The 25,800-nt window shown below is 37.0% G+C and overlaps 3 protein-coding genes and 1 pseudogene across 3 annotated transcripts; all 4 read right to left on the reverse strand.

The window, feature by feature from the left end:
* Positions 1-532: 532 nt before the first annotated feature.
* LOC117911113 lies at positions 533-2,685 on the reverse strand (annotated as a pseudogene).
* Positions 2,686-4,628: 1,943 nt separating this feature from the next.
* Positions 4,629-7,400, reverse strand: LOC117911626 (xanthotoxin 5-hydroxylase CYP82C4-like). The gene is made up of 3 exons (XM_034826028.1): positions 7,051-7,400; positions 6,014-6,968; positions 4,629-5,651 (listed from the first exon to the last, which is right to left on the reverse strand). The coding sequence occupies exons 1-3, from the start codon at positions 7,398-7,400 to the stop codon at positions 5,028-5,030; spliced, it is 1,929 nt and encodes a 642-aa protein (XP_034681919.1). The 3' UTR covers positions 4,629-5,027.
* Positions 7,401-7,404: 4 nt separating this feature from the next.
* LOC117911627 (cytochrome P450 CYP82D47-like) lies at positions 7,405-8,511 on the reverse strand. Its single transcript, XM_034826030.1, has 3 exons — positions 8,380-8,511; positions 7,919-8,326; positions 7,405-7,638 (listed from the first exon to the last, which is right to left on the reverse strand). The coding sequence occupies exons 1-3, from the start codon at positions 8,509-8,511 to the stop codon at positions 7,405-7,407; spliced, it is 774 nt and encodes a 257-aa protein (XP_034681921.1).
* Positions 8,512-13,271: 4,760 nt separating this feature from the next.
* Positions 13,272-14,793, reverse strand: LOC117911111 (cytochrome P450 CYP82D47-like). The gene is made up of 2 exons (XM_034825312.1): positions 14,219-14,793; positions 13,272-13,907 (listed from the first exon to the last, which is right to left on the reverse strand). The coding sequence occupies exons 1-2, from the start codon at positions 14,747-14,749 to the stop codon at positions 13,272-13,274; spliced, it is 1,167 nt and encodes a 388-aa protein (XP_034681203.1). The 5' UTR covers positions 14,750-14,793.
* Between the last annotated feature and the right edge of the window lie 11,007 nt (positions 14,794-25,800).

A 25,800-nucleotide genomic window follows, 5' to 3' on the forward strand; every position in this document is an offset into this window, starting at 1 on the left:
TGGATTTTTTTTTCAATGGTTAAAAATATGAAAATTGAGGTTTTTTTTTTTTTTTCCCCAAGTGTCTCTTAAGGCAAAAAGGGTTTTCAAAATTGAAATGAAATCATATATATGGATAGTTGGAGTTAGGAGGAAGCCGACGATTAAGAATCGGAAAATCACTATATTTGGCTCTTTAACTTGGGCAATTGATTGGGTGGTTGACTAATCCCACCTCAAAAACAAGAGATGTGCATGAGATTGGGTGGAAAAATCCTCTCTCTTTCGTGTCATACTTATCCATATCAGGAAACTGCGCACAAATATTTATATAAAAAAGCTAAGTTTATGCAAGCTTCCAAATAAGACCATTCTGCTGGTGGAAAAAAAAAAAATTAAAAAACACAAATCCCATTTGTGTTTTTCCCCACGCTGAGTCGACTTAAAACATGAGCTAGGCTCAACCCAAACAAGAAACTTTGAAGCAGAAGCAAGAAAAATTATCAAATCAAATAGCAACACAAACATCAACATACGAACTCTATTTGATCGATGAAGATGATCATAATCAACTGATGTAAAATCTTAAATAAGTCAGGGTATAGGCAATCAAGTAGACTCTGCATGAAGCAGCAGTAGACAGATATTGAAGGTTATGAGTTGACAAATCATTCAGAATGAGCTACACATGCATAACAAGAGCAGATTTAATCATATTCTCCTGAGTCCAAACATTTGTAGACGACACCGCCTGGGCTTGTGAGGGGAGTTTGTGAATTGGGTTGTTACTTCTTATGCCTAATTAATCACGATATAGCTTAGAAGATAACATTTGGAGTAGACTTTTCCGTCTTCATGCATGCTTGCTTAATAACCGTAGAGCTCGGAAGGTAGCCTTGGGACAACGGTGACATCCAACGGGGTTGCTCTGGGAAGAGTCACCCCTGAACCTTCAGTCCTATCCACTGGTAAATCCGCAACCACTCCCAATTCAAAACCATGAAGCAGTCTGGCTAGTGTCAGATGCACGACCTCAAGCGCAAATGAGATTCCTGGGCGTACCCTTCTGCCTGACCCAAATGGCAGAAATTCAAAATTTCGACCCCTAACATCCAAATCCACATGCTTCGTTAGAAACCTCTCAGGTTGGAACTCCAAAGGATCCGACCAAATTCTGGGGTCCCTGTGCAACTTCCAGAGGTTAACCAAAAGGCGCGTCCCAGCTTGGATGTGGAAGCCTGCCACGGTGCAATCCTCCATGGCCTCACGTGGCACTGAAAGCGGTGCAGCAGGGTACAGTCGTAATTAAGGTTTCCTTGATGATGGCTTGCAAGTAGACTAGGTTCTTTATGTCTGACTCATCCACTTGGCGATGCTTTCCCACTTTGATGTCTAACTCATCTTGTGCTCTTTTTAGAGTGCTGGGATTGTTCATTAGCGGACAGAGGGCACAGGTCAGTGTGATCACCGTTGAATCAGAGCCGCATATTATTAGAGTCTGTATCAAAATTACATCCATGTTGGTCTTTTGAGCTGGTGATATGGCTTCTTTGATTAGTGTGTTAAAAAATAGTATGTCTAGCTGTTAGTAGAACAATTTAATAGTTTATCATAGTTTTCATTATTCCCAGAAAATTTGTCAAAGAAAGTTGAGAGTTAATAATCAGTCCTGAAATAGCAAGTATAACAGCTGGACAAAACAAATCATGATGGACGTTTGCTGTTTCCATACAGAAGTGTGTGGAGGTTTATGGAATTTGACCAAGGAAAGTAGAAGAAACATACCAAGCAAGTAGCCTTAATGACAGTGTCATGGTCATGATCAGAGAACTGACCATCCTCAATAACAGACAGCATGACATGGATGAAGTCTTGCACAGCCTCGTTCACGCTTCCAGAGAACCTCTTCCGGCGATGCTCCTCCACCCAGCTTCCCAGCACCTGATCCACCTCCCTAGCTATTCTCTTCATTTTTGCCGTATATCCTCTCACAGTGTCCAACCAGCCAAGGGAGGGAATTGCATCAGAAACCATAAATATCCCCGACAGATATAACAAATCTTCAAGGGCCTTCCGGCACCGTCTTGACTCATAGTCATTTGTAACGGTGCCAAAATACCGTTTCCCAGCTACTTCGCTCACCATTACATTTGCTGCCAGGAACCAACACTTCTCCTTCATCTCGACCAAGACAGGCCTGTCCCCATTTTGTATCCATTGCCTGTAGAGCTCTTTGATGAAAAGCTTGACTTCTGAGTCCCGGACATGGTTGAGTAACTCAAGCTGGCGGTTTAAGAGGAGCTCAACCGAGACCAGCTTCCTTACCTCACGCCAGTATGGCCCGTAAGGAGAGAAGCCAAACATGGCATGGTCATAGCCCATGAGCTTTCCTGCCAAGGATCTGGGTCGAGTGTCAAATGCTTTGTCCATGGCAGTGAAACATTCTTTTGCTGCGTCCCAGCTGCTAACTAAAAAAGTTTTGCGCAGGCCAATATGAAAGCAAAAGATTGGTCCATACTTATCTGCCATGGCTCCAAATGATTGATGTTGGGGCTTGCCTGCTCATAGAAGATGAAGGTGTCCGATTAAAGGCCATGCCCTGGATGGTTCTGGTGCCCTTTTGCCTTTGTTCTTGTTCCCTTCGGCTTTAATCAACCACAAACAGAAGGCCAAAAACGATGATCCCTCGAAACTGAAGCCATGACTCAATAGAAATGAAAATGTTTTAGGGGGAAGATGTTAAGACATGGACTCACACATATTTAACAATGTTGTATGACTAAGCTATTTGTCTTTTGATATTTATTTTGTATCAGTTTTCCATAGTATAGGTCACCTTATGTGTAGAGTCCATTGTCATCACGGGCCTTAGATGATGGGCTTAAGACTCGTGAGGCCCAATAGCCAAAGGGTATGGTCCTAAGGCAGAAGGGTATAAAACCAAAGACTAAGTGTCTGTTCAATCAAATCACATAATTTGAAATAAGAACAGACTTGTTTTCTCTCCCACTCCCATCGTCAGAGAGAATCCAAAAGGAGGTGGTGCTTTCCATAGCCTTAAAAGATCCAGACCTTTTTCATTCAACACTCAAAATGGAATCAGGTTAGTTCAGTATGTTCCCTTTCTATAGAAATGTTTGGCATAATTTCTTCATATGATTCAACATGCAATTCTTGTCTAATAATTGGATACAAGCAAAATAGAGTTTCAATAGAAGAATCACTTCCCACTACCATATATATATCTCTAATGTTCTGCCTATACCAGGAAAAGGATTCCAAGATCCTTAGAAAAGAAAAAGAAAAAAAAATTTTCTTTTCTGTAAATTCAGCTCTGTTCTTTTCCTTTCTGTTCTTCAGCTAACTGATTTTGAATTTTGAAGAACCAACCCTGAAAAAGGATGATCACCTTCTTGGTAATGGGTCTGTTGTTTATTCATGGACGGCTGCATTTAAATTTAAATATGCTTGAATGAGTGGGTTTGGTGCCTAAATAAAACCATGGAATCTTCTGTTTTGTCTATTGTTCTAATGCGTTCCAGCACTAAGTAACAAAAGTGTCTTGTTTATTTAAACAATAGCATGAGAGTAGGGCCTAGTAACTACGGTGTTTAAAACGTTAACGGCTGGGTAAGGATTCTTTAAAGTTAGAGTACTTCTTGTTCTAGCTTAAAAAAATATTTTTGACCAAAAAAAAAAAAAAACTAGATAAAATTTAGACAAGGGTTTTAAAAAGTTCAAAAATCACCTGTAATTCTTCGGACATGTTTATAGTGTTTTTAGAAAGTATTTTTAATATTTAAAATTTTTTATCTTTCAAGTATTAAAGATATTAGAAATGCTTTTTACAATTACTTTCAAACACTCTTAAAACAATAGTAAGAATGCGCTTGAAAGTATTTATATTCATAGTTTCTTTAATAATAATGTTTTCTCATAAAATATCATTTTTTAGAAAATCATCTCAAGTGTTTTTCTAAAAAATGATTTTTCAAAATTTGAATAGTATTTCCTAAGTTCTGTTAAACATTCAATGTTTTTTTAAAAAAAACTTTTTTTTAGGATAAAAACACTTCTTAGAATCATTGCCAAGATAACTCTTAATAAATGATTCTCTGGAAAAAAAACTATTAGAGAAAATACTTTCACAAAAATCACTTTGACGCATTTTTAGAATTTTGAATAGTATTTCCTAAATTCTGTTAAACATTCAATGTTTTTTTTAAACTCCCGGTAAAAGCACTTTTTAGGATCACTGTCAAAATAACTCTTAATAAATGATTATTTGATAAAGACTATTAGAGAAAATACTTTCACAAAAATCATGTTTAGTAAAAACATTGACAAACACATTTTTAAAAATCGTTTTATAGTAATTTTAGAATGTATTTTTAATATTTAAAATTTTTTATCAAAATAAATATTTTTAAGTTCTAAAAAGATTATAAACGCTTTTTAAAACCTCTATCAAACAAGTTCTTAAATCATGTTACAAATGATGAGCTTTAAAGGCCGCAATCATTCAATTCACTCACCTATCATTCTTGAACACATTAAATTCAACATTTCTATTTATTTTTTTAAAAAAGCGCGCTTAAGTTATGTTTACAAATTGTTATTAAGAATAATTATTTTATTTTTGAGAAATAAAAAAACATTCCCAAAATAGAGCCAAGACTCCTAATTTTAACATGTTCCAGTTAAATTACAAACACAAGGTACCTAGAAAGTATCCTGATTAAGAAAGCTTGAGTAGATATGCAAGGACGGCAAGTGATGTAACATCCCAAGATTTGAGACTCTTCATTTAGGCGGATATGCATTCCGAGTGAGCTACATAAATATACATAAAATGAGCATAATTTATTCATCATCTTCATGGACTAATTAGGGGATTTTGTGGCACTCATTTATTATTATTTTTTCTGCTACTTCTGTAGCAGGAGAGCTCAGAAGGTTGCTCCTTATGTCCTATGAAGACCAAACCTTTGGAGTAGACCCTTCCAGGGCTAACCAGGGGATTTTGTGGCACACATTAGGATACTACTTCAGTGGTAGAGCTCGGAGGGTAGCCTTGGGACTAGGGTGACCTCCAGTGGAGTTGCTTTAGGCATAGCGAGCCCAACACCTTCAGTCATATCCAGGGGTGAATCTGCAACCACTCCCAATTCAAAACCATGAAGCAATCTGGCTAGTGTCAGCTGCAGGATCTCCAGAGCAAGTGAGATTCCTGGGCACATCCTTCTGCCTGACCCAAATGGTAGAAGTTCAAAATGTTGACCCCTAACGTCCAAACCCACATGCTTTGTCAGGAACCTCTCAGGTTGGAACTCCAAAGGATCCAACCAAATTGTGGGATCGCGGTGTAACTTCCAGAGGTTAACCAGAAGGCGAGTCCCAGCTTGGATGTGGAAGCCTGCAATAGTGCAGTCCTCCATGGCCTCATGTGGCAGTGCAAGCGGCCCAGCAGGGTATAGTCGTAAGGTCTCCTTGATAATGGCTTGCAAGTAGACTAGCTTCTTTATATCTGATTCGTACACTTGCTGATTCCTTCCCACGTGGAAGTCCAACTCTTCTTGTGCCTTTTTTAGTGCACGAGGGTTGTTCATTAGCAGAGAGAGGGCCCAGGTGAGTGTGATCGCTATTGTATCATTGCCCGCCAACATGACAGTCTGCATCAACATATTACACCCGTGTTGAACTTGTGATTAAAGAAAAAAGTCCATACATCATTTATGAAATAGTATGTCTAGAGTGTCGGCAGAAGAATTTTGACTGGGAATCCGGGTATAAAAAAATTATCCCAGTTCCTGTTATTCCAGCCTAATTTATGAATTCTGTCTGCTGTTTCCTTAGGGAATGGTCTCGGCAATTTTTGTCAAAGAAAGAAACAGAGTTACTTCAATAGTCCTGAAATACTGTATAGCAGAAGGAAAAAATAGATCATGATGGAGTAATACGAGTATTATCAAGGTATTGATGAAGTTGCAGATGCTCATGAGGATGGTGGTGTTATGAAGTAGTAGAAACATACCAAGCAAGTGGCTTTGATGACAGTATCATGGTCATGGTCATGAGCAGATAACTGAGCATCATCTATAACAGACAGCATGGCATGAATGAAGTCTTGCTCAGCCTCATTGATGCTTCCGGAAAGCCTCTTCTGACGATGCTCCTCCACCCATCTTCCAATAACCTGATCCAACTGCCTAGCTGTTCCCTTCATTTTTGCTGCATATCCCCTCACTGTGTCTAACCATCCAAGGAAGGGTACTGCATCAGAAACCATAAATTGCCCCATTAGATTCATGAAATCACCTAGGGCTTGGCACCATCTTGACTCGCCATTTTCACACCGTTTCCCAGCAACTGTTCTCATCGTCAAATTTGCTACCAGGTGCTCAAACTTTTTCGTCATGTCCACCAAAACAAGACTGCCTCCATTTTCTTCCCATTGCCCATAGAGCTCTTGGATGAAAAACTTGACTTCTGAGTCCCGGACATGCTTGAGCATCTCGTGCTGGCGGTTGGAGAGGAGATTAACCATGGCTAGCCTCCGCACATCACGCCAGTATGGACCGTGACGTTCAAACGCAAACATGGCATGGTCATAGCCCATGAGCTTTACTGCTAAGGATCTTGGTCGAGTGGCGAGTGCCTTGTCCTTGGTAGTGTAACATTCTTTTGCTACTTCCGAGCTACTAACCACCAGAGCTGTTCGAAGGCCAAGACGAATGGAGAAGATTGGTCCATACTCATCAGCCATGGCTCCGAATGTCCTATGTATTGGCTTATCTGCTCCTAGAAGATGAAGGTGACCCATTACAGGCCATGCCCCGGAGGGCTCTGGTGGGCTTCTGCCTTTGTTCTTGTTACCTTTGGCATTAACCAACCACAGACAGATAATTGCAAAAAGAATGCCGAAAACTGTGACATCTTGAAGCTGAAGAGAGAATCCCGTTAGAAGATGGAGATACAAAAATCTAGTTCTTCTCCGTTTCCTTTCTTGTCAATGAAGGATTACCATCCTCCTCCTTTCCTTTTTTTAGCTCATTTCATTTTGTCGTTGACGTTGGTGACAAGCGTGGTCCCTGGCTGACAGCTTTTTCCGCAAGTGCCATGGCCCATGGGTTGGTAGATTCGCATTTTGCCCACGTTTCCTTTTGGAGGCCACGTTTCCCATGTTGCACGACCTCAAGCGCAAATGAGATTCCTGGGCGTACCCTTCTGCCTGACCCAAATGGCAGAAATTCAAAATTTCGACCCCTAACATCCAAATCCACATGCTTCGTTAGAAACCTCTCAGGTTGGAACTCCAAAGGATCCGACCAAATTCTGGGGTCCCTGTGCAACTTCCAGAGGTTAACCAAAAGGCGCGTCCCAGCTTGGATGTGGAAGCCTGCCACGGTGCAATCCTCCATGGCCTCACGTGGCACTGAAAGCGGTGCAGCAGGGTACAGTCGTAATTAAGGTTTCCTTGATGATGGATTGCAAGTAGACTAGGTTCTTTATGTCTGACTCATCCACTTGGCGATGCTTTCCCACTTTGATGTCTAACTCATCTTGTGCTCTTTTTAGAGTGCTGGGATTGTTCATTAGCAGAGAGAGGGCCCAGGTCAGTGTGATCACAGTAGAATCAGAGCCGCCTATTATAAGAGTCTGCATCAACATTACATCCATGTTGGTCTTTTGAGCTGGTGATATGGCTTCTTTGATCATTGTGTGTTAAAAAACAGTATGTCTGGCTGTTAGTAGAACAATTCAAAAGTTTATCATAGTTTTCATTATTCCCAGAAATTTTGTCAAAGAAAGTTGAGAGTTAATCATCAGTCCTGAAATAGCAAGTGTAACATCTGGACAAAACAAATCATGATGGAGGTTTGCTGTTAAGTGTGTGGAGGTTTATGGAATTTGACCAAGGAAAGTAGAAGAAACATACCAAGCAAGTATCCTTAATGACAGTGTCATGGTCATGATCAGAGAACTGACCATCCTCAATAACAGACAGCATGACATGGTTGAAGTCTTGCTCAGCCTCGTTCATGCTTCCAGAGAACCTCTTCCGGCGATGCTCCTCCACCCAGCTTCCCAGCACCTGATCCACCTCCCTAACTGTTCTCTTCATTTCTGCAGTATATCCTCTCACAGTGTCCAACCAGCCAAGGAAGGGGATTGCATCAGAAACAATAAATATCCCCGAAAGATATAACAAATCGCCAAGGGCCTTCTGGCACCGTCTTGACTCATAGTCATTTGTAACGGTGCTCAAAATTTCCCAGCTACCGCGCTCACCATTACATTTGCTGCCAGGTGCCAACACTTCTCCTTCATCTAGGCCAAGAGAGGCCTGTCCCCATTTTGTATCCGTTGCCCGTAGAGCTCTTTGATGAAAAGCTTAACTTCTGAGTCCCGGACATGGTTGAGTAACTCGAGCTGGCGGTTTGAGAGGAGCTCAACTGAGGTCAGCTTCCTTACATCACGCCAGTATGGCCCGTAAGGAGAGAAGCCAAACATGGCTTGGTCATAGCCCATGAGCTTTCCTGCCAAGGATCTGGTCGAGTGGAAAATGCTTTGTCCATGGTAGTTAAACATTCTGTTGCTACTTCACAGCTGCTAACCTCCAAAGTTTTGCGCAGGCCAATATGAAAGCAAAAGGTTGGTCCATACTTATCTGCCGTGGCTCCAAATGCTTGATGTTGGGGCTTGCCTGCTCGTAGAAGATGAAGGTGTCCGATTAAAGGCCATGCCCGTGATGGTTCTGGTGCCCTTTTGCCTCTGTTTCTGTTCCCTTTGGCCTTAATCAACCACAAACAGAAGGCTAAAAACTATGATCCCTTGAAGCTGAAGATAGAATCCCATGACTCAATAGAAAAGAAAATCTTTTATGGGGAAGAATCACTTCCCACTACCATATATATACCTCTAATGTTCTGTCTATACTAGGAAAAGGATTCCAAGATCCTTAGAAAAGGAAAATGAAAAAAAAAAACTTTTCTGCAAATTCAGCTCTGTTCTTTTCCTCACTGTTCTTCAACTAACTGATTTTAAATTTTGAACAACCAACCCTGAAAAAGGAGTTTTGGGTCAAAATGACCCATTTATTAAAAAAAAAAAAAAATATCTAACCACTTTATGAAACTTATATTCAAATTGGCCTCTTTGGTGCCATGTCATAAATTTTTTTTTTTCATCATTTTAGTTAAAACCTCAATTGACAACTGAGACTTCATTTTTGAACTGAAGTCACAATTGCCAATTGAGGCTTCATTTTTTGAACTAAAACTGTAATTGTCAACTAAGGCTTCATTGTTGAACTAAAACCTCAATTGACAACTAAGATTTCATTTTTGAACTAGAGTCGTAGTTGCCAACTGAGGCTTCATTTTTTAACTAAAATTGCAGTTGCCAATTGATGCTTCATTTTTAAACTGAAACATCAATTGACAATTGCGGCTTCATTTTTGAACTAAAGTCGCAATTATCAATTGAGGGTTCAATTAATTTTTTTAATTAAAAATTGTTAAATTATAATTTATTATTGAAATTAAAAAAATATACTTAAATAATAAATTATTTATATTTAAACTTAAGAATCTAGTATTACTTCAACAAACATAAATTGATAAATAGAAGATATTACAAATGGATATTTTATTTATTAATAAATTAATAATCTTAAAATATATTTATAAGATATAAATTTTATATAATTGTATAATTTATTAATTTAAGATATTTAATTTGTTGTTTTTTAAGATATTAATTTAATTTTATTATGACAAATTTATCTTTATCGAAATAATAGTATACTTTTAAGCTGTAGTTGCTAACTGAGATTTCAATTATATATATATTTTTTTACTTTCAAATTTAATTAAAAACTATTAAATTACAATTTATTATTAAAATTAAAAATATTTACTTTAATAATAAATTATTTATATTTAAACTTAAGAATTTAGTATTACTTCAACAAACATAAATTGATAAATAGAAGATATTATAAATGAATATTTTATTTATTAATAAATTAATAATATTAAAGTAATAAACTTATATAACATATAAATAATATATAAAATTGTATAATTTATTAATTTAAGATATTTAATTTGTTATTTTTTAAGATATTAATTTATTTGTATTATGTCAAATTTATCTTTATCGAAATAATAGTATACTCTTAAGTCGTAGTTGTCATATATAGATTTTTTTGACATAATTAGCTAATGAAATTAATTAGAAGAAGTCTACTACAAAATGTAATTTTTAGTAGTTTAATCAAAGTCACAAAAAATACCTAATAAACATTAATATAGTGGGAAAAAAAAACATATATAATCTCACATGCTTCCACAAGGAGAGAACCTATGTGTAACTGGTACTTTCTTCCTTTTTGGACACTCCTCTCTAACTGCAGCAGGTACTGCATGTGACACATGAAGAACATATGTCTGTGATAGGATTGGAGCTAAAAATAGAGGTGGTGGTGGAGGTAGCAATCTAGGTTGACGTAGGCCCTGCCTATCCCTCGGAATGGTTGACAGTAAATCTAGCTGAGTAGATGTGTCAATCTTCACTAATGGTAGGTTTGAAGAAGTAGAGGGTTGTACTGATGTTGAGTCTGAAGAGGTAGGGGGTTGTGTTGATGGTGGGTTTAAAGAAGTAGGGGTCTGAACTGAAGGTAAGTCTAAAGAAATAGAGGGTTGTACTGATGGTGGGTCTAAAGAGGTAGGAGGTTGCACTGATGGTAGGTCTGAAAAAGTAGGGTGTTGCATTGATGGTAGGTCTGAAGAGATGGGTGACTGTAACAATTGTGAGGATAAAAATGTATATGGGGGTTCTGTGAATGGCACATGGTATATATCTAAATAGTCAATGGGAATATAATTCATCTTTGATTCTATTTTGCTTACCCATTAGAAAGTTGTTTATTTAAAAATAGGGAAGAAGAAAAGAATTTTTTTTTTTGATGAAATTTACTAGCACTAATATTTACCCATTATTTTTTTTTTAGGCTATTTCCTCCAACATCTAGACATTTATTTTAGCTCGTGGTAAAGCAAACCTCGGGTGATATGGACTCATCCTTCTACGAAGGATCTGCCCCTTTTATCTTACATAACCTATATATTAGAATCATGGATCTGTCCTTTTTTTCCCATAAAATTTCATTTTCCCCAAAAATTTCAACAAACATTTGCAGCTTAAGGGCTTCAATATTTGGATGATAACAAGCCATTTATGCTAAAATAGCCATGAAGGACGTAAACAAAATAGAAAAGCAAAAGCAACGGGGCAAAAAAATTTTTGAAAATCGAGATTCCGATATGGGGAAAAAATGGGAAAGTGCCAAAAACTTTACATAAAACAAGCCAAAAAGAAAATTGGGACCAACCTCAACCTTGATGCTTTGTAGCTCCAACAATGTCTCTCTCACAGTGGCCCATTGGTGGGGCTAGGGTTTTGAAGAAAAAAATTACACAGAGAACAGAGAACGGGATGGGAAGTTAGGAAAGTAAACAAAAGATGTATAAAAAATGGTTTTTATGCTTATGTGGATTGATGGGGGCTATTTTGAACAATAGTTTTGGAAGAAGCCCACTTTTAATACTAAGTCTCTAAAGAAGCCCATTTTGGCCCAAAACTCCTTAAAAAGGATGATCACCTTCTTGGTAATGGGTCTTTTGTGTATACATGGACTACTGCATTTAAATTTAAATATGCTTGAATGAGTGGGTTTGGTGCCTAAATAAAAGTAAGGAATCTTCTGTTTTGTCTAAAGTTCTAATGCATTTAAATATGTTTGTTTTTATATAAGCAATAGCTTGATAGTAGGGCCTGGTAACCACGGTGTCTAAAACGTTAACGGTCATGTAAATATCTTTAAAGTTAGAAAGTACTTCTAGTTCTAGCTTAAAAAATATTTTTGAAAAAAAAAAAGGATAAAATTTAGACAACAATTTTAAAAAGTCACATATAATACTTTTTAGAAAAATACCGACGGTTGTATGAAAGTGTTTCTACTCATAGTTTCTTTAATGACAATGTTTTTTCATAAATTGTTTTACAAAAAATCATTTATGAAGTATTTTTTTTAAAAATAATTTGAAAATTTTGAAAATATTTCTTAAATTCTATCAAATATGTGATGTTTTTAAAAAATAATTTTTAGGCTAAAAGCATTTCCTAGGTTCATTACCAAGATGATTCTTAATAAATGATTCACCGAAAAAGACTATTAGCGAAAATACTTTTACAAAAACCATTTTTAGTAAAAACATTGACAAATATATTTTTGGAATCCATTCGATAGTAATCTTAGAAAGTGTTCCATGAGATTGTATGGCATATATGTGAACATGTAAAACCTCTTGTCCGCTTAAGGGAAATTAATTTAGAGCATTTGATTCCAATCTTCTACCAATAATATAGTAATTGGATTCTAATTTCTTTAAAGTTGTCTAAGTTGTGGTGGTGGGTTCGATGCTCAGTTAATATAAGATATTTTAATATTGAGTTCAATAGGTCGTTCATGATGATCCTATGCTTGCTGCCAAATGTTGTATTCATCTTGTGGGAAAGAAAATGCTAAGTGCAGGTCGATCATGAGGGCCTGCAGGCTGCAACTTTGTACAGTTAACTATTTCCCAATTAATCCATATGATTTTACTATGAAAATCAGGATCAATTGTTTTATGATGTGTTAATAAGTCAAGAGTAGGCACTCCAAATGATGAAGAAGCATAAGGTGCAGCATCATCGAAATTGGTTTTGGAAGGAGTTCAAAATTTAAGGTTGTATTTGAGAAGTGTTTTAAAAATAGTTATGAAAAATGATAGTTGAGAATTGTTTTTTGATGTTTTATGAATAAAATTTTATTTTAGAACTTGAAATATTTTTAATTTTTTTTAAATAACTTTCATGTTAGTACTTTATTTATTTATTTATTTTATTATCATGTATATTTTTATATTTATTTTTTAAAATAAATGAAAATAGTTAAAATAAAACCATGCATTTTCTTTTTCTTTTTTTCCTTTTTCTTTTTGTTTCAGGCATGGCTTTTTATTTTTTACTTTTTCTCAAAAACAGGCTTAAGCTATTTTAAGTAATGCAAAAAGAATTACTCATAGATGGAAATTTATTACCATCCAAGTGGATGAAATTTGAGGAGAACACCCACTCCACCGGCAATTCAAAGTCAGTCACAGCAACATAAATATACCCTAAACTAAAGCACTGGGCTAATTAGGGGACTCTCCGGCTCACGTAAGAGTCTTATTTACTTTCTATGCTGCTTCATAACTATAGAGCTCGAAAGGTAGCCTTGGAACAATTGTGACCTCCAGTGGAGTTGCTTTGAGGGCAGTCAACCCAGGACTTTCAGTCATATCCACCCGTGAATCTGCAACCGCTCCCAATTCAAAACCATGAAGCAGTCTTGCTAGCGTCAGATGCGTCAACTCCAGTGCAAATGAGATTCCTGGGAATACCTTTCTACCTGAACCAAAGGGTAGAAGTTCATATTTTTTACCCCTAACATCCAAACCTGCATGCTTTGTCAGGAACCTCTCTGGTTGGAACTCCAAAGGGTCCAACCAGACTCTGGGGTCACGATGCAACTTCCAGAGATTAACCAAAAGGCGCGTCCCAGCTTGGATGTGAAAGCCAGCCACAGTGCAATCTTCAATGGCCTCATGTGGCAGGGAAAGTGGCCCAGGAGGGTACAGTCGTAATGTTTCCTTGACGATGGCTTGCAAGTAGACTAGGTTCTTTATATCTGATCCATCCACTTGGCGATGCTTTCCCACATGGATTTCCGGCTCTTCTTGTGCATTTTTTAGCGCATGGCGGTTGTTCAGTAGAAGAGAGAGGGCCCATGTAAGAGTGATAAATGTTGATTCATAGCCAGCTAATATGAGGTTCTGCAATCAACATATGATGTCGACTTCAATATGCGATCAGGCAAAGTTTACTTATCAGTAGTGAAATACCATGTTTAGCAGAATGGTAAAACAAACCGTGAATAAGGAATCTAAGTGAAATTTGATCACCCCGCCTGGTTTGTCATGATAAGTACAGATGATAAAGCTATACTGGATTTGATGAATCCTTGTAGAAATGTGAGGAGGGTTTAGGAAATTGGGCGAAAAAAGTTGTAGAAATTATGATAGTAGATGGTGCTTTTTTTTTCTTTTCGTTTCATGCTCAGGTTATGGAAGTAGCAGGGACATACCGAGCAAGTGCCCTTAATGATGGTGTCAGGATCACGACCAGAGAATTGGCCATCATCTATGACAGAAAGCATGGCATGTATGAAGTCTTGCTCAGCCCTATTGTCGTTCGCAGAAAGCCTATTCTGGCGATGCTCCTCCACCCAGCTTCCAAGCACATAATCCACCTCCTTAGCTACTCTCTTCATTTCAGGGGTAAACCCTCTCACCGTGTCCAACCAGCCGAGAAAAGGGATGGCATCCGAGACCATGAACAGCCCCACTAGAATAATGAAATCCTCAAAGGCCTTTTTGCCCCGTTTTGGCTCATCACCACAGGCATGGGTCCCAAAATACCGTTTCCCCGCAATTGCTCTCACCACTACGTTCAGTGCCAAGTTCCCAAAATTTTCCTTCATCTCCACCAAAGCGGGGCGTCCTTGTTGCTTGCCCATTGCCCATTGCCCATAAAGCTCTTTTATTAAGATCTTGACTTCTGAGTCCTGGACATGCTTGTGCATCTCAAGCTGGCGGTTTGACAGCAGCTCAGCCATGGCTAGCTTCCGCACATCACGCCAATATGGTCCACAAGGAGCAAAGACAAACGAGCCATCATCATAGCCTGTTAAGCTAACCAAATTCAGTTAGGAAGTTAGCTAACCCCTGTAACTATAACTATGGTCAGTTAGTAACTACGGTTAATTGGTAACCAGAGTTAAAGTCTATAAGTTTTGATATAAAAACATATGTAAATCAATCAGATGGAGAGTGGAATGCAAGAACACGTTTTTTAGTTCCAGAATTTCTAATACTCTGTTTTTTCTCTTCTTCATACTCTGTTTTCTGCTACAATCCTGTTTTCTTTATTTTTCTTCAACCAGACATGGTATCAGAGCTCCATTGACACACATCCAAAATGGTGACTGATCACATCGATTTCTCTGCACCAGAGATGTCCTCACAAGGACTCCAATCTCCGGCAAGAAAATCGTCGAAAGTTTCCTCAATTCTTAAGGGACAAACTATGCTTCATCCGATCTCGGTGAAGCTAGAGATGAATAATTACACAATATGGCGATCTTAGGTATTACCAGCAGCTAGAGCACATCAATTGGATCAAATTCTCATTGGTAAGCTACCAAAACCTCCAAGATTCTCTCGATCAACATCAATTAATTCATCTCAACTTGCATCCAATCCAGAATATGATCAGTGGGTGATTTTAGATCAATTCTTTTTGAGTTGGATTCTTGCTTCCATATGAAGCCATGTATGGTCATGTGGTTAATTGTCAAACATAAGCCGAAGTATGGAGTGTTCTTGAAAAACTTTTTGTCTCTAATTCAAAGGCAAGAACTCTTCAACTACGTTTCATGCTACAATCATTAAAGAAATGTGCTCTAAGCATAAATGATTATGTGCTAAAAATGATCGAGAAACATAGCAGATATGCTCTCTGCCTTTGGAAAACCTGTACCAGATGAAGATTTAATTCTTTACATTTTAGGTGGATTAGGACTAGAATTTGAAACAATTGTTGTGAATATTACATCTAGATCTGAGGTAATCTCTCTACAAGAAGTTCATTATCTGCTACAAAGTCATGAAATTTGTCTTGAGCAACTTTCAGTAGCTTTGTTATTGACGTTCACCAACAACACATATTACAGTTGGAGGTGTTCAAAATTCTAACACTAATGATGGATAGTTTAGAGGCTCAAGCAATAGGAATTTTCATCATAGAAATGTACGTAATCCACAAACTTCAAGAATTGTTTGTCAATTGTGTGGAAAAATGGGACACACTGCTATGAAGTGCTTCCACCGTTTTGATGTGTACTTCCAATCTCCACCACGTGCACAAAATCAACAGTTTTCATCTTTTCATCAACCGCAACAACCTCAACTTCGGCCACCTCCACTACAACCACAAATACAGCCTCAAAGTCAGCCTCAATATTATTCCACAGGGCCACTGATACCATCACTTCCAATTCAAAATTCACACCAACAACATGATTCAACAAACACTTTTCCTTGTGCCTATATTGTTACTCCGGATCTTGATTCAAACACTTCATGGTTTGTTGACAATGGTGCTACTCACCACTTGACCACTGATTCCAATACTCATGATGTATCTGATCACTACTCTGGCACAGGTAATGTTGTGGTGGGCAATGGACAAACACTAGATATATTTAGGGTTGGTCATACTTCTTTTCCTTCACGTAAATCTTCCAAGTCATTGCATCTTACCAATGTACTTCATGTACCTCAGATCACTAAAAATCTTATCAATGTAGCTAAATTCACTCAAGATAATGATGTTATCCTTGAGTTTGACTCTCATTGCTGTTTTGTTAAGGACAAGAAGTCCAGAGAGATATTACTCCAAGGCAACCTTAAGAAAGGCCTATATCAGTTGGATATTTCCAAGGTCTCATCTAACCGGCAGTTTGCAGGTTTCTCTGAAGATACAAATGTGTTCCTACCTCATCTAGCTACTACTCCATCTACTATCAACAAACAACCAGCTGCTCCATCTATTGGATATAGCCTGCAAATAAATAAAATTGAGTCTACAAGATGTGTAGAAGACAGCAACATGGGTGTTGGACACTTGTGGCATCAAAGATTGGGTCATCCATGCAACAAAACTGTGTCTCTAGTACTTGACAGATTAGGCATTAAGTCCAAGCTTCAAAACGAACTCGGTTTTTGTACTGCTTGTCCTTTAGGCAAGGCAAAATAGCTTTCATTCTCTACCACTATTAATAAAACACAAGTTCCATTTGAACTAGTTTTTTCAGACGTGTGGGGTCCTGCACATACAACTTCATGTGATGGGTACAAATATTACATTGCATTTGTAGATGTTTTTACAAACTGTACTTGGATTTATCCCATGCAACAAAAGTCCCAAGCAACATCAATTGTCTTGTAGTTCATAGCATTGGTAGATCGACAATTTCCCACCAAACTTAAGTGTCTACAAACAGACTGGGGTGGAGAGTTTCGTCCCCTTCAATATCTTCTGCAGAAGAAAGACATCCTCTTCCATCATCCTTGTCCTCATGTTCATCAACAAAATGGGAAGGTGGAACGAAAGCATAGAAGGATTGTATAAATTGGATTGACTTTATTGGCTAAGTCTCAATTGCCATTTACTTTCTGGTGGCATGCCTTCTCTACAGCAACTTACCTTCTCAATAGACTACCAACTCCGGTTCTCCATTGTAAGACTCCCTATGAACTCTTGTTTAAGTCCTCACCTAATTTTTTATTCTTGAAGACTTTTGGTTGTGCTTGCCATCCGTATCTCCAACCTTACAAAAACCATAAACTAGAATATCAGTCAACTCAATGCATATTTATTGGATATAGTCTCTCCCATAAAGGATACCTATGTTTACATCCTTCCAGGAAAGTTTACATTTCAAGAAGTGTTATTTTTTTTATGAAAAAACATTTCCCTATTCATCTCTACCAATGAATGATTCTAGTCCTACCCCACACACTTCCTCCACATCTTTCTCTATACCCCTTTTACAAATCATGTCACATACCTCTTCTCATCCTTCCATGTGTCCAGCTGCATCAAGACCAGTGTCCCCTTCTATTCCCTCACCTCTTATTTCAACTTCTTCCCTTCATCCCATGACTACTCGTTCAAAAGTGGGTAAATTTAAACCCAAACTACTCCTAGACCATATTACATACCTATCTACTTCCATTTCACCCCCAGACCAACTTCCTACCACTGTTAGTAAAGCATTGAAAAATCCCAACTGGCACACAGCTATGGTTGAAGAATATCAAGCCTTAGTCCGGAATAATACTTGGACCTTGGTTCTCTTTCATCCATCCATGAATGTCATAGATAGAAAATGGATTTTTCGTGTCAAATATAATTTTGATGGTACCATCCAATGCTACAAGGCTAGACTAGTAGCCAAAGGATTTCAACAATATGCAGGTGTGGAATTTACTAATACTTTCAGTCCGGTGATCAAATCCTCTACTATTTGAGTTGTATTTACATTGGTTGTAACATATAATTGGGAGATTCGACAAATTGATTTCAACAATGCCTTCCTCAATGGAGAAATTGTAGAAACTGTTTATCTTTCCCAACCAGCTGGATTTGTTAGCACATCTCATCCCCAACATGTTTGTAAGCTACAGAAAGTGTTATATGCTCTAGATTCTCTACTATCAGTGCTTTGGTCAACATGTAAGTTGGATTCTTGTTATTGTGTATTTTCACAAGTGTTAACATTCCATCTTCAAGCAAAGGCCTGATGAAGTGATAAAGAATTGTTATATGTCTAGTCCTAGAATGAAATGCTGAATTCTTAGCAAAATGTATTGCACTTTGGCTATCACTATACAAAACATTCATCACATGTTTGAATCTCACCTTTGTCAACAAACTTTGCAACCATTTGACCCTCATGAGTTGATAAGGCAGTTCGACTCCCGACATCCCGAGCGAAGCGCAATAAAATTGGTTCAAGCTTCACTATCCAACACAATCGAGGCCAGCTTCCTTACATCACGCCAGTATGCTCTGCAAGGAGAGAAGCCAAACATGGCATGGTCATAGCCCATGAGCTTTCCTGCCAAGGATCCGGGTTGAGTGGCAAATGCTTTGTCCATGGTAGTGAGACATTCTTTTGCTATTTCCCAGCTGCTAACCACCGAAGTTTTGCGTAGGCCAATATGAAAGCAAAAGTTTGGTCCATACTTATCTGCCATGGCTCCAAATGCTTGATGTTGGGGCTTGCCTGCTCGTGGAAGATGAAGGTGTCCGATTAAAGGTCATGCCCGTGATGGTTCTGGTGCCCTTTTCCCTCTGTTTCTGTTCCCTTTGCCCTTAATCAACCACAAACAGATGATAGCAAATAGAAGGCTAAAAACTATGATCCCTTGAAGCTGAAGATAGAATCCCATGACTCAATAGAAAAGAAATTGTTTTACGGGGAAGAATCACTTCCCACTACCATATATATATACCTCTAATGTTCTGTCTATACTAGGAAAAGGATTCCAAGATCCTTAGAAAAGGAAAATGAAAAAAAATACTTTTCTGCAAATTCAGCTCTGTTCTTTTCCTTTCTGTTCTTCAGCTAACTGATTTTGAATTTTGAACAACCAACCCTGAAAAAGGATGATCACCTTCTTGGTAATGGGTCTTTTGTGTATACAAAGACGACTGCATTTAAATTTAAATATGCTTGAATGAGTGGGTTTGATGCCTAAATAAAAGTAAGGAATCTTCTGTTTTGTCTAAAGTTCTAATGCGTGTGAGATTTCAATTTATATATTCAATGATCATACAGGATGTATGTTGAATCACATGAAGAAATTATGCCATAATTACTATTAAAATTGTACCAACCTGAATCCATATGTGAATTTGAAGACAGTACGGATCTTCTAAGGCTGATGGAGGGCACCACCTTTCTCTGATTCTCTCAGGCAATGGGAGCGGGAGAGAGAGCGGTTTAGTTCTTTCAAAAGATGTGATTGATTGAAAAGACATAAGCCTCATCTTTTATACCCTCCTGCCTTAGGGACCATACCCATTGGTTATTGGGCCTCACGGGCCTTAGGCCCATCATCTAAAGCCCGTGATTGCGTTGGGCTCTACACATAAGGTGGCCCATACTCTTAAAACGAACATTAAATCAAAATGTCCATAATTTGAATAGCTTAATCATGAATCATTGTTAAATATGTGAGTCCATATTTCAACAATGCGCTCTAGTGCCAAGTAACAAAAGTGTTTGTTTTTATATAAGCAATTGCATGAGAGAAGGGCCTGGTAACCACGGTGTCTGAAACGTTAACGGCCGGGTAAAGATTCTTTGAAGTTAGAAGTACTTCTAGTTCTAGCTTACGTACAAAAATATTTTTGAGAAAAAAAAAATAGATAAAATTTAAACAATGGTTTTAAAAAGTTAAAAAATCACTTGTAATACTTCTTACAAAAACATTTTAAGTGCATTTGAAAGTGTTTCTACTCAATTTTTTTTATTGATAGTGTTTTCTTATAATTTTTTTTTCGTAAAATAATCTATTAATCATTTATCTAGAAAATGATTTTTCAAAATTTGAAAAGTATTTCTTAAATTCTGTCAAACATCCAATGTTTTTTCAAAAACTTTTTTTTAGACTAAAAACACTTGTTAGGATCACTGGCAAGATGACTCTTAATAAATAATTCTCTAAAAAAAGAACTATAGAGGAATGGGAAGTGTTTTAAAAAATAATTATGAAAAATGATATTTGAGAATTGTTTCTAAAAATTGTTCTTTGATGTTTTGTGAATAAAATTCTATTTTAGAATTTGAAATATTATTAATTTATTTTTTATGTTTTTAAATATATATTTTTTAAAAAATAGCTTTTATGTCAGTACTTTATTTATTATCATTTTATATATTTTTATATTTATTTTTTAAAATAAGTGAGAATAGTTGAAAGCGTAGATATTTTAAAACCATTTTCTGTTTTTTTTTTTTTTTTTTTTTTAGTGTCAAACCTGTTTTTGTTTTTATCAAAAACAAACTTAAGATATTTTAAGTAACACAAAAAGAATTACTCATAGATAGAAATTTATTACTATCCAAGTGGATGAAATTTGAGATGAGAAGATGAGAAAGGAGTATAAGTTTGTATAAGGAGAATGCAAATTTAGTTTCTGTATATTGATTGGAAGAATTACATGTTCAGGAGAGGTTCTCTACTCTGCTATTTATAGTTTCAGTTGTAACAAACTACACTGCCAAATTCCTAACTATTTTCACAATTCAAACTACACTACCAAATTCCTAACTACTTGCAAAGTTCTTGAGTGATCTTGGTTCTATTGAGTTCTGTTGTTGCAACAGCCTTCTGTTGCTAGTGCAGTTGTGGCCTATCATCCCCCCACAAGCTCGCAGGTTTGGGAACAAAGGTTTGAGAACAATAAAGAGTTTGGTTCGAAAGCTAAAAAAACCGAGAGCTTGAGATATGTTTAGTGAAGATATCAATGATTTGGTTGAAAGAGAGAAGATACCGAATACTAAGTTGGTTTTGAAGGACTTTATTACGAATAAAATGAAGGTCGAGTTCAATATGCTTTGCTTGAGCATGAAATATGGGATTGGCAGCAAGATGTACAACACTTTGGTTGTCACACCACAGAAGTGGTGGTGTTGAAGGAGAAAGACATAACTCGATGAGTAGAGATTGAATCCAAGCAATTTCGGAAGTGACAACAGTTATGCCACGATACTTCTTGAAACAACTTTCTACTTGCTATGAAAATACAATAGCCACTGGTGCTTCTTTTGTCATTTGTACAAAAAGCCCAATCTGCATCAGTGTATGCTTAAATGTCCAAAGAGAGACAGTTGCATGGAAATACCATAAGATGTAGTGCCTTTAAGATAACGTAAGATGCGCTTTACAGAAAACCAATGTGTGTTGGAGGGACTACTCATAAACTGGCATGATATGTTGACAACAAATGAAATATTAGGTCTTGTTAATGTGAGATATTGAAGAGCACCAACTGTGCCAATATAGTGTGACATCATGGAAAGATCTCTATCATGTTTGGATAAATTTTGACCAACCATACCAGGTGCAGAAGCAGATTTGGATTCAAGCATATTGGTACGTTGAAGAAGATCATGGACATATTCGTGTTGATTCAAATGAACTGAGTTTTTTGCTTGCATAGTCTTTAGACCAAGAAAATATAGAAGATGACTAAGATCTCGAGGAGCGAATGTAACATTAAGACAAGAAGAAAATGAAGAAACACAATGAGGATCACTACCTATTAAGAGGATGTCATCAACATAGATCAATAAGATAAGCACATCATTGGCAGTGTGAAGAAATAACATGGAGCTGTCTGCATGGGAGGCTTGAAAACCCTAGCTAAGAAGAGCATGACCGAGCTTGGTGTACCATGCTCTAGGAGCTTGTTTAAGCACATAAATGGTTTTGTTAAGTTTGCAGACGTGAGTAGGAAATCGAGAGTTGATAAAACCAGGTGGTTGGCTCATGAAGACTTGCTCTTAGAGATCACTGTTGAGGAAGGCGTTTTGCACATCAAGCTGACGAATTGTCCAACCAAAAGAGAGAATAAGAGCAAACACTATTTTGATGCTTGAAGCTTTGACAACGGGGCTGAAGGTTTCAAATTAATCAAGACCATGTGTTTGGGTAAAACCTTTGGCAACTAGGAGAGCCTTGTAACGAGCAATGGTTCCATTCGGGTTATGTTTTAATTTGCAGACCCATTTGCAATCGATAATATTGGCATTTGGAGGAGCAAGAACTAGATTCCATGTTTTGTTTTTGAGTAGAATATCATACTCTTGTTACATAGCCTTGGACTAGTAGAAACTTTTGATAGCTTGAGAAAATGTTGCTGGTTTAGTGGGCATGTGAGACAAAAAAGCCTTCTTTTTTTACAATGCCATCCTTGGCATGCGTGATCATATGATAATTAGTAATAATAAGAGGATGCTGAGGAGCATTGTTAAGTATAGTTTGAAGGGTGTGGTAAGAAGATGAGTGAAGTGGTGAAGACAAAGGTGTGGGGTTATGCTGTGGAACGTCAGGAGAAGATAAAGCAAGAGAATAGGACATGTTTATGGGAAGAAATGCATGAGTGTAAATGGAAGAACTAGGATTAGAAGAAGTTGAAGGTGATAGAGCTGGAAAGATTGATTCATGAGAAACAACATGTCTAGTTCTTTAAAGTCTGGTAGTTTTTGGATCAAAATATAAGTATCCTTTGTGATTGTTTCTATAGCCAAGAAAGATGCATGGAGTAGAACAATATTGCAGTTTTTGCTTGTTGTATGGTCTAATGTATGGGTAGCAAAGACAACCGAATGTCTTGAGATAATGATAATTAGGAATTTTCCCAAAAAGAGTTTGAAATGGAGATTGATATTTAAGTACCTTGGTAGGTAGATGGTTGATGAGGAATATGGTAGTATGAAAAGCATACAACCAGAAAGAGAGAGGTAAGAAGGCTTTGGCTAGAAAAGCAAGACTAGTTTCTATAACATGTCTCAATTTCTGTTTGACTCTCCCATTCTGTTCAGGTGTGTATGGGTAGGAGAACTTGTGTTCAATGCCATGAGCAGCAAGATAGGAAGAAAATTCTTTGAATTCACCATCGTTATTTGATTGTAGGCTCTTAATTTTGAAGTTAAGTTGTTTTTCCATTAAAGTGAAAAATTTTATAAACATTGTAAGCACTTAATCTTTGGTGTGCAGTGGATAAAGCCAAGAAAATCTTGAGAAGTCATCTATGAGTAGCAGAAAAAATCATGCATCGGAAGTAGACAAAGTGGGTGCAGGAGCCCAGATATTAGTGTAACATAATGTGCCTATGCTGTGTTTAGGTTATATATGTAAAAATTAAGTTTTTTGTTTTTTATGTTTTGAGGGGTTGTCATGCTTCCATGTGGAGAGATTTACTCAAGTTAAATCTCTTTGCATCTGGTTTGAAAACTACATACTATACAACAAAAACAACAGAATTGAGAATACAAAGTGAAGAAAAGAAAAAGGGTCCTTTGTTTTTTGGTCGACTGTTTTTAACTCCTCTGTTCCTAGGTGTTGCTCTTCCATTTTTTCTTTCTATAGCTAATCTCTGTTTTTAGGCTGAAACTACAGCTAACGGAACTGGTATCAGAGCCCACCTATTTCATGAATCCATCTCTCAATCTAACTTCGATCCACCTTGTTGTTTCCAATCTAATATAATCCACCTCTTCTTTTCAACCCCTCTTATCTCTTACAACATGCCTCTTGTGTATGGAATTTTCAAAAATTTCCTCTGTTTTAGAGATGGAGGATACTAGGGTTTCTTTTAATCTGAAGGCCCAAATCCAAACCTACAATACGACTGAATTGGTGGTCATTGAAGCATCAAAATTTGAAGGCAAACAAGGAAAGAGAAAACGAAGAGCAATTGGTGTTGTTGCTGTGCAATCAGATTGTGTAGCTAGAAACCATCAATCTTGAAGTAGACGGACCAAGGATTTGAAGAGTAGATCAATGGCTAGCTCAAGTGTTGCAAGTATGAAATCTCAACCTTTTTCTATTCCATTATTTGAATGAGAAAATTATGATTTTTGGTGCATAAAAATGAAAACATTATTTATAAATCAAGATGTTTGGGATTTGATTGAAAATGGTTTTGATGAACTTGAAAATGTGATTACACTAACTTCGGTTGAAAAAAAAAAGTTGAAAGAATTGAAAAAAATGGATGCAAAAGCTCTCTTATTTATTCAACAAGGTGTTGTTAACAACCTCTTTCCAAGAATTATGAGAGCTTCAAAAGCTAAAGAAGCATGAGACATCCTTCAATAGTAGTTCCAAGGAGATAAAAGAACTCTTAGTAAAGCTTCAAGCTTTAAGAAGAGAGTTGGAAAATATGAAAATGAAGGAGAATGAAATTCTAAATGAGTTTTCTTTTAGATTAGTAAATCAGATGAAGTCATATGGTGAAGAAATTAGTGATAAAAGAATTGTTGAGAAACTTTTGGGTTCACTTCCGAAAGCTTTTGGGTATGGAGGAACATCACATTAGGGGGGAGAATGTAACATAATGTGCCTATGCTGTGTTTAGGTTATATATGTAAAAAATAAGTTTTTATGTTTTTATGTTTTGAGTGGTTGTCATGCTTCCATGCGGAGAGGTTTACTCAAGTTAAATCTCTTTGCATTTGGTTTGAAAACTACATACTGTACAACAAAAACAACATAACCGAGAATACAAAGTGAAGAAAAGAAAAAAGGTCCTATGTTTTTTGGTGGACTATTTTTAACTCCTCTATTCCTAGGTGTTACTCTTCAATTTTTTATTTATTTTTATTTTTTATAGCCAATCTCTGTTTTAAGGGTGAAACTACAACCAACAATTAGCATGAACAAGTGCTAAAGGATGAGATGCTCTTGACATGGACAATGAAAATGGCAACTTGTGACTTTTGGCATATTGATAGACACAATAGATTTGATGTTTATTACATTGATAAGAAATATTACAGTTGTTCAGAACATGTTTCAATATATCTTCAGCAGGATGACCAAGTTGAGAATGCTAAAGCTCAATCGTGGAATTTGAAGATGAAAAGTTGTTGAGGCTAGAGAACAAGCCTGTAGTGGAGCTAAAATTGGTAGGAAATTTATATAATCCTCGTTCGAGATGACCTTTGAGAAGAACTTTCTTGGTAACCTGTTCTTTGACAAGAAAGAACCGAGGATGAAACTCAACAAATGTATTGTTGTCAGCACAGAATTGAGAGACACTAACAAGATTGGTTGCAAGATGAGAAGCATGAAGAACTCTTTTTAATTGAAACACTTTAAAAGGAAACTGAAAAATTTTAGTAGCCGTATGAAGAATGGGAAATTGTGTACCATTCCCGATTGTCACCTTGTCATTGCCATTATATGATTGTATATTGTCCAGAGAGGTGGTAGTTTGAGAAAGATGATGGGTGGCGCGAGTGTCAAAGAACCATTCCTTACTCTTTATGTTAATAGAAGATGCAATCACAACATGGGCTTAATC

Source organism: Vitis riparia, chromosome 3, assembly GCF_004353265.1.
Source record: "Vitis riparia cultivar Riparia Gloire de Montpellier isolate 1030 chromosome 3, EGFV_Vit.rip_1.0, whole genome shotgun sequence".
NCBI classification, from domain to species: domain Eukaryota; kingdom Viridiplantae; phylum Streptophyta; class Magnoliopsida; order Vitales; family Vitaceae; genus Vitis; species Vitis riparia.